Source organism: Momordica charantia (genome assembly GCF_013281855.1).
Source record: "Momordica charantia cultivar OHB3-1 chromosome 4 unlocalized genomic scaffold, Mcharantia_2.0 BLBB01000004.1, whole genome shotgun sequence".
NCBI classification, from domain to species: domain Eukaryota; kingdom Viridiplantae; phylum Streptophyta; class Magnoliopsida; order Cucurbitales; family Cucurbitaceae; genus Momordica; species Momordica charantia.
Window position 1 is genome coordinate 10145170 of NW_028275162.1, and position 9029 is coordinate 10154198.

The 9029-nt window shown below is 36.0% G+C and overlaps 1 protein-coding gene across 1 annotated transcript; it reads left to right on the top strand.

Moving 5' to 3' along the window:
• Positions 1-1486: 1486 nt before the first annotated feature.
• Positions 1487-8747, top strand: LOC111022163 (transmembrane emp24 domain-containing protein p24delta3). The gene is made up of 4 exons (XM_022299327.2): positions 1487-1887; positions 2727-2939; positions 8282-8358; positions 8454-8747. The coding sequence occupies exons 1-4, from the start codon at positions 1675-1677 to the stop codon at positions 8596-8598; spliced, it is 648 nt and encodes a 215-aa protein (XP_022155019.1). The 5' UTR covers positions 1487-1674; the 3' UTR covers positions 8599-8747.
• The last annotated feature ends 282 nt before the right edge of the window (positions 8748-9029 follow it).

The following is a 9029-nucleotide window of genomic DNA, read 5'->3' on the forward strand; positions in this document are numbered from 1 at the left end:
AGCCTTAAGGGCAAACTGATTTCATTAATACATCTTTCCTTTCTCAAAAAAAAAAATAATAATAATAATAATAAATAATTACTCTATCAATTTAGACACCCTAGCACATGCTTGATTATAAGATACACCTATATGATAAATATAAAATATATCTGGTTGTCGAGTTCTTATAACTACCCACTTGGTACTTCTTTGTAGATATAAACTATATTCGCATATAAAAAAATAAGTATCAAATTCACTCCTAAATTTTGCACCACTCAAATTATATTATCGATTCTTTGACAATATGGACTCCAAAAAAACTGAACTGCTCGATGATGATAACTAATTAAACTAGATATTACAAAAAATTGTTCATCTAAAGGTAACTAGTTAAACTAGATATAAACTATATCTGCATATAAAAAAAAGTTAAACAGTACAAAACTAGTTCATCTAAAAGAATGAGGTTTCGAAGGGAGCATTGTTCAAAACTGAAATAGAAAACTTTACAGAAATTGGTTTAAACAGTACAAAACTAGTTCATCTAAAGGAATGGATACCAACTTAAAGATATATGGGTATGGAAAATATATCATGGTGAGAAGAAGATGAAACAAACCTCAACTTTCGAATGGTGAGAAGCTTGATGGGCGACCGGTGACAAGAACGGAGTAAAATGTCTACTACGGGATAAACGGGGTAAATGGGGTAGAATGAAGAACCTTGATGCGACGACCTGATACCGACGAGAGAACGAAGTAAATGGTTGGAAAAAATGGTGTTTGGAGAAGACGAAGAAACGGGCAGAAGAAGAAATGAGTAGATGAAGGAGACGAATAAGATTTTGGGATTTGGGTAGGATTATTTGGGTATTTTTATTTTTGAAAAGTGTAAATAGACATAAATTAACAGATTTGAAATCTAACCTCCAAAAGCAACCATTTTTAATTTCAATAATTTATTAATATTTAGGTGTAAATAAAGAATGATATATTAGTAAATTGTTCATGGGTACCATCTTAAAGGATATTATGTTACGACAAAAGGATAAATTTTATAGATTGAATTCTTTTATATAATTATAATCTCTAGAAAAACCTATCAATATAAGTATAGCATTTCAGCAAGTGTAGTAGTTGAGCCCAAAGTCCATCGAGCCCAAACTCACATACAACTCATGAAAGACTTTATAAATAGGTAGGGTCACCCCTTTAGAAACCATGACATTCCTAACAAAATTTTTAACATTACAAATCATTACACAATATTAAAGACTACAACTTTTAAACTAAAATGACACAATCATTACAAGTAATTTGCAAAGTAAATTTTTGCTTCAATAAAATTTTAATCATTTTTGAAATATATGAGAGAAAAAATATTGAATTAAAAATCTTGAAAATCAGTCAAATTTGACCAAGGCCAAAGCATAGTTGTACTTTTACCAAAAATTTTCCTAAAAAAGAAAATTTAAATGGAAAAAGAGAGAGAACGAAAACGTGGAGCTCTTTACCAATCAGTACCAACCAAATCCAGAAGCCATTACTGCTCCGAGCTCGACAATTTCCAGAGCCGTTTTCTTTCATTTGTCCTTTTACGTTTCCAGAACTCAGCCAAAATCTTCTTACAGTTCAGTAGAGAGAAATCGGGTATCTGGGTTTCTTCCGAAGAGAATCGGAGAAGACAGCAATGGCGCGCCGGGGAATGATGCTGCCTTCTTTGCTGTTGCTGCTCACCTTCTTGGCCATGGATCTTGTGCCCCCGAGCCACGCTATCTGGCTCAACCTTCCTTCTTCAGGAACCAAGTGCGTCTCTGAGGAAATCCAAAGCAACGTCGTTGTTTTGGCTGATTACGTTGTCATCTCTGAGAATTACACCCATTCGCCCACCATTTCCGTCAAGGTTACTTTTCTGCACTGGATCGCTCAACTCTAGGGTTTTTTCTTTCGATGGATTTTTGCTTTCTTTCTGATTTTGTCCGGCTGCTTGAAGAAAGACGGCGATGAAATGATTTAAAAGGAAATTTTGATTGGATTCTCAAATTTTTACTCGGCGTTGACTTCGATTCTCTTCAGACTATTAGTTTATTTCTGCTGAAATTGACTTTATTCTTGTGAGGGTTATGCTATAGTGTTGTATTATGCTCGAAATATGGCGGAAAATGAATGATATTGGTGGGTGTTAGGTGCTGTGAATTGTGAAAAATATCCACATTTACATCAAGGACACTGGGATTGTTTTAACTAGGCATTTTTGGTACCTGTTGGGTTCCCACTCGTTTGAGGTTTCCTTATTGTGATATATCTGATTTTCTGGGGACTTGGACTTCTATCCAACTCGCATGTTTCTCTTTATTAGAAGAATCACTAGTTTCATTTACTATTACAATGATCGCAATGTACTTGCTTTAACTTTTGTTTGATTACCGACTGTTTCGTATTAATCTTGAATGATTGTGAAGGAAATATTAAAAGCATAATAAGTTAGATTTTTTGTCTACTGAAGCTGAAATAGTTTAAGGATGTCTTGATCTATTTCTTTGTATCTTTGGTAATAAATTCAATTTGCAAAATTTTCCTCTCTTAGGTGACATCACCATATTGAATGATTGTGAAGGAAATATTAAAAGCATAATAAGTTAGATTTTTTATCTGCTGAAGCTGAAATAGTTTAAGGATGTCTTGATCTATTTCTTTGTATCTTTGGTAATAAATTCAATTTGCAAAATTTTCCTCTCTTAGGTGACATCACCATATGGAAACAATCTCCACCAAAAGGAGAAACAAACAAGTGGGCAGTTTGCATTCACTACAGCAGAGGGTGGCAACCATCTGGCGTGCTTTTGGATTGATGGCAATCATGAGGGTGGTGGAGATGTAAGCCTAAATCTTGACTGGAGAACTGGAATTTCAGCAAAGGATTGGGAATCAGTAGCAAGAAAGGAAAAGATTGAGGTATGCTTTCTTCTTAAGTTGATGCATACAATTTCATTATAAGTGGCCAATGGACAACGAGTTGCGTTTTGATGGATGGTTGAAAATAGTATTTATTTTGAGATTTCTCAATTAATGCTAGAAAACCACTGAAGTATATTAATATTTCTCTGCACGTAAATCCAATTGTAACACATGGTTTATATATGTCCCAAGTCTCTCGGTCTTTCAGATAATAGAACTGACATGGCTAAAATGCTAGGTTAAGATGGTGAACCTGCTGATTATGCACCTCAGCTATGATATTTTCGCTGAAACTGTTACACACACATATGGCTGTTAAAAGGGAAAATGACAGAATTTCGTGGTTGAAATTTGGTCTTAAGCTGAAGTTCCAAATCACGTAGAATGACGTTAATAACTATAGAAATCACAAATGTGTGGACTAAAGCTGGAAAATTTTGGGTTTTGTTGAGGCTTTCCTTTCCCTTTATTTTTATTTTTATTTTTTTATTTTTTAATTTCATTTATCAATGAAATATTTGTTTCTCAAAAAAAAAAAAGAAGAAAAAAAGAAGAAGAAGAAGAAGAAGCAAAAGAGAGAACAAAAATAGCTTGCTCATGATTTCCACCCTTTCCATTTTCTAGAGTCATTTTTTGACTGGTCTAATTTTATTTTATCCATTTACTGTGTAATTAAAAATGTTTTTGGTTGCTTGGTTTTAAGATAATATAGGGGTTTCATTTAAATGGTTTTGAGCTCAGTCTGACTTTAGTTGCTACTATGATGTCTAATGACAAATAAGCAGACAAGTTTTGAGCTGAATTGATAGGGTGGTGCTGGTGCACTTTGATGCAATAGCTCTTTGGGGATTTTGCAAAAGGTGTGGAAAAAGGAAACCCTTAGTAATCAAATTAAATTTATACATGATAGTGCGATCAAGTTACATCCTGGTGTAAATGCATCATTATAGCTTTTCTAATCTTTTATCCTATTGGAGACTTATTTTGTAACTCCATTGGATGAGAATTTCTTTCTCCTTTTGTTATTTCATCCCATCAATACAATTGTTTTTTATCCAAGAAAAAAAAATCGCGATGAAGTTAAGATTTAACAACTACTGGAACTTGTTTCCATTAAAATTGATAAAACTTTAGAAAAACTTGACTTTTTGAGGTATGGAACGGTTAGGAATTAGGTTTATTGTTTCTTTCTTTACATATAAAAATATTATATATATATAAAATGAGAAACAAAAAAAAACATTAAAATATGTAAAAGGGCAAACAAAAAGATAGCCCAACGAGAGGAGCCAAGCCAAGAATAACTATGCAGATATAAGGGCTCAAATTCAAGAAAACAAGGCCTAATGATTGATTACAAAAATACCTTGGAAACTGACACCCAACAATGAAGCATTAAACCTAACAAGAGCAAACATCTTTCCAAGACCTCTCAACTCCTATAAAATGACAAAAAAGCGATAAAACATCTTTCCAAGACCTGTCAACTTCGTTTTTTTCTATAATCGGGGTTGGAGCTTTGCTCCCCTATACCCAGGGGTACCTACGCCCGCTCCAAGGCTCGGACCTGGGAGCCATGAAGGGTTTTTGTTATTAAGCTCACCAAAAGGTTCGAATCTGAGATCTCTGAGCCAGCATGACCAAGAGATCCAAGTCCTTGCAACTGGGCGGCTCCTTGGGGGCAAGACCTCTCAACTCCATAAAACAGCAAAAAAGCTAGTGTGGCAAGGGATTTGCCCCTTATAACGAAACAATAGGAACAAAACCTCTTGCATCAGAGAACAAAAATCTTTATTATGAGCCAAACAAACCTCAAATCACTCCAAAATGCTATCCTAAAACAAACGAGCAACCAAATAATTCCAAAGGACATGATAAAGATCCTCGAATGCACTCTTGAAATGAATACGTCATTGCAACCCCAACAAGAAGGGTGGATGGCTTTGAATACGGTCTAAAGTGTCAACCGTCCCACTCCCCAGCAAACCTGCCAATGAAAGAATTTGACCTCTAGGATTTTATCCTCTGGAGGGAAGCTAGGGAAGTGGGATCCCTCAAGACAACAAAGAGATCTACAAGAAAACCCCTAAGAAGAATTGGGAGCCCAATAATGAATATAATTTTTCCTTGGGTTAATCCCTAAGATTATATTCTTCGGGTGGCAAGTTTTACTTGGGAAAGTCAATACTTTAGATCGTATCCAAAGGATGTCTTCCTTTTGTTTGGGCCCGTAGTGGTGCGTTCTCTATAGGAATGCCTCTGAAGATTTGGAGCACTTGTTATGGAGTTGTCAGTTTGCTAGGATGTTTGACTCCGTTTCTTTGATTGCTTTGGCTTGTCTTGGACCCGTTCCAGAGATTGTAGGGGGATGATGGAGGAGGTGCTGTTACACCTCTCTTTTCGTGACAAGGGTCGTTTTCTGTGGCAGGCTTGTTTTCTGGCTGCTATTTGGGGGATTTGGTTAGAGAGAAGTAATAGGCTGTTTAGGGAGGTGGAGAAATCTGTTGATTATGTTTGGGATCTCATTAGATTTAATACTTCTTTATGGGGCTCTATTTCTAAGGCCTTTTGTAATTATCCGTTAGGTCTCATTCTTTTGGATTGGAGTCCGTTTCTGTAAGGGACTCCTCTCGGGGTTGGTTTCTTTGTAGGCCGATTTGGTTTCTTTTGTTTCTCTTTTCATTCTTCTCAATGAAGGTATTGTTTCTTATAAAAAAAAATGAATATAATTTTTCCTTGGGTTAATCGAAAAATCACCTAATAGAGAAAAAGAAGCACTATTGCCTTTGATAGACAGCAATAGCCAAGACAGAACAAGGAAGAAACGGGCAAGAGATACCCAAAGAAGGCAACAAAGGAAGCCACAAAGTGGAACTTCATAGAACACAAATGGTACAATCGAGGGGAGGGGGGTATATAGGGGACTATAGTCTTCTTTTTAAATGTTGGAAGTAAAGATTTTGTTCTTGTTCAACTCCAACTTAATCTCCCTCCCCGAGGTGCAATTACAACATGGAATGGAACACTAACCTCCCTCGATGTTTATTTGTTCCTGTCTTTAAGTGAACCATTCCTCTCTTCCACCCTTTGTGCCATCTCCATGTTTTGTCTCAGTCCAATCGGATTAAAAATTCAAACATTGACCTGTATTTCTACTCTGAACTATTAAAACTACTGTCCAAGACTTCCTTTTATATATCAGGCAAAGTCATGACAAGGATTTCAAAAAGCTTCTGACATTCCCTCTGGCCTCATGCTGCCTTCTTGACATAGAACCAACTACTTTTCACGTTAGGTCCTTGTGAAGACAAAATCGAGATAGTAGTAGAGCAGAGAGCTTTGAATCTGTCAAGCTTTTTGTTGGTCTTTGACAATTGGTTCATTAGAACTCTTTTATAAAAGTCTCAAAGATTGGTTTTTCATCACCAAAACTAAATAAATAAATAAACATCAAGGCCCCTGCTTCCAAATTACTGATCAACATTTCAAGTTTTTTTTTTCCCTTGGAAATCTAATTTAATGAAAATAATCGATCCACTTGAAAATTTCTTTGAATATAGGTAGTTCTAGCTTTCACGCCATATTTTCCCATTGAGCTTTGACCATAGGTGGCTCTCCGTATTTCGAAGCTACAACTTGTTCTACCGTGCATTTTCCCTCCTCTTCTTTTCTTATTGCAACTCAGTATCTGACTTCTTCAGATTTCCCATGAGCTAATAGAATTTCCAGGATCATCTCCACATTCTTCTCCAATGAATAAATCCTCTGAACAACATTCTAAAGGGAACATATTTTTATTTTTGGTTAACATTGGGAAACAAGATGTCATAAAAGTAATGAAATGTAAAAAAAACCTTGATGTCTCCCAGGTTCGGGTCTTAGTGCTGGTGCGGTGCCCCTGGGTATAGGGGAGCAAAGCTCTGACTACCGAAAATATGAAACAAACCTTGATGTCTCCTAGGTCCAGGCCTTAGGGCGGGTGCAGGTGCCCCTAGGTATAGGGGAGCAAAGCTTCGACTCCCAGTTCGTTTTAAAAAAATGAAGTGTGAAACGAAAAGAAGGAAAGCCTTCCAACGACCAAGGCTTCCCTCCAATTAGCACATATATCATTAAGGAAGAAATTACAAAAAGTATTGTTTGGCTTGCACCAAGAGGCAGCATTTGTAAAGAATAAGATAAAAGTAAATAAGTATAGTCCCTTTCCTTTCTACTCCATGTGATCCAAAGAAAGCATTGGATGAGATTGAGCCAAAGAACTTTACCCTTCCTTTTAAAGCGATGAGACAGCCTACGGATATATTGCTGTGTAGGGACCAAGAACCAGCAAAAAGGTTCAAAGATGAGGTTCCAATTCAAAGATGAAAACAGACAGCAGACAAAAAGATGGTCTTGAGCAGTGTTTTCAAAGTGGATCGATTCTTTTCATGGAATCAAAGTGGTTGTATCGATCAACTAACCCCCAATCGTGTATAGAAACTAGAAAGGCCATACTTAGCTGCTATGGTTCTTTAGTTGGGCATTTGATAGATAGACAAGTTTCGTGTAATTGCAGTGGGTGGTTTGTTTTTTTTATTAAATTTGGTTCGATGCTTTTTTATGTTTCGAAACAAGATCTCCTAGTAGAAGTATTTAAAAGGGTTAGCCGTCTTCTGTTATAAATATTTGGAGATCTCATCTTGCTGAAAGTCTAGAGGAGTTGGTAAGTTCTTCATGCAATAGTACCTCAACAAATAAGAAATTCTGACGTTGTAAAAGATTCAACTTTTATGGTATTTGAAGAATCTGAATTTTCTCTGAAAACTGTGATCGGTTTCAAAAGGCCCAGAAGATTGGTACGGCTGATTTCATGAAGCTGCCAGATTTTTTTCTTTTGATAAGAAACATTTTTAATTTTGGGAGTCCAATTTTATCACTTAAGAAAGTTTAAGGGTTTAATTTTTACTATTGAAAGTTTAGGGGTCTAATTTTTTTCATTTATCAAAGTTTGGAGGTTTAATTTTTACGATTAAAGTTTAGGAGTGCAATTGTACCAACTACCATACTTGAGGAGTAGGAGTGATTTGTAAGATTTGACCCCTAAAGAAAAATACAAAAGATCAAAGAGTCACACGAACGCTCTCCATTGGTCAGTAAAGTTGAAAAAGTGTAATTGCAAAAGGAATTAGCTTTTAAGGGTGGCCATCAGGATGAAATGTTATCCCAAAGCACTTTTTAAATCGCGTAACATTCTACCCAGTTTTACCATTGAAACTTCTCGTATATTTCTGCATTTCTATATATTTCCTTCACCTATGGCCATTTAGAGCCCGTATTTATTTCCTCGCCATCGGTAACTGCAGGGTGTCGAGCTTGAGCTCCGAAAACTCGAAGGGGCAGTGGAGGCCATTCACGAGAATTTACTGTATCTGAAGAGCAGGTAATCTATCTAACCATTGCAAAAAACTATTCAAGTTCTATTTTCTCCATTAAACATCTTTAGTAGCCATTTGAAATGTTATATTTCAACCACAGAGAAGCAGACATGAGGATGGTGAGTGAAAAAACAAATGGAAGAGTGGCGTGGTTCAGCATAATGTCTTTGGGTGTTTGTATTTTGGCTTCAGCACTTCAACTGTGGTACTTGAAGCGATTCTTCCAGAAAAAGAAGCTCATTTAAAAGCAGTAATCTTCTTCTCTAGTTTAGCGCATTTCTTTTCTTACACCAAGTATAAAGGCATGGTACTAAATTGTAGACTATAAGTATAAACCGTCTAAAACAATTCATCACAGAAATGTTTAATCATCATGGATTCTCTTTTAAATTCATTATCTTCTGGTTTTCCTCGATTAGAAGTTTTGCAATAGATGAGTATTTCCACAATAGTTGTAATTTTGTAGAGTAAGATATCATTTTAGGGTCCATTCGTTTGTACGTGTTTGAAACGTGTTGTTTTTAAGCAGGGGTTAGGTTGGCTTGACTCGATTTTAGAAAACACATGTAAATAAATGGATCCCATCTCTAAGAATGTAAATGCTCAAGGACAACCGATCCTCGAAGTCCCTCGATCATGCATGGAGGATACTCCACTCCATACCCATCAAATATGA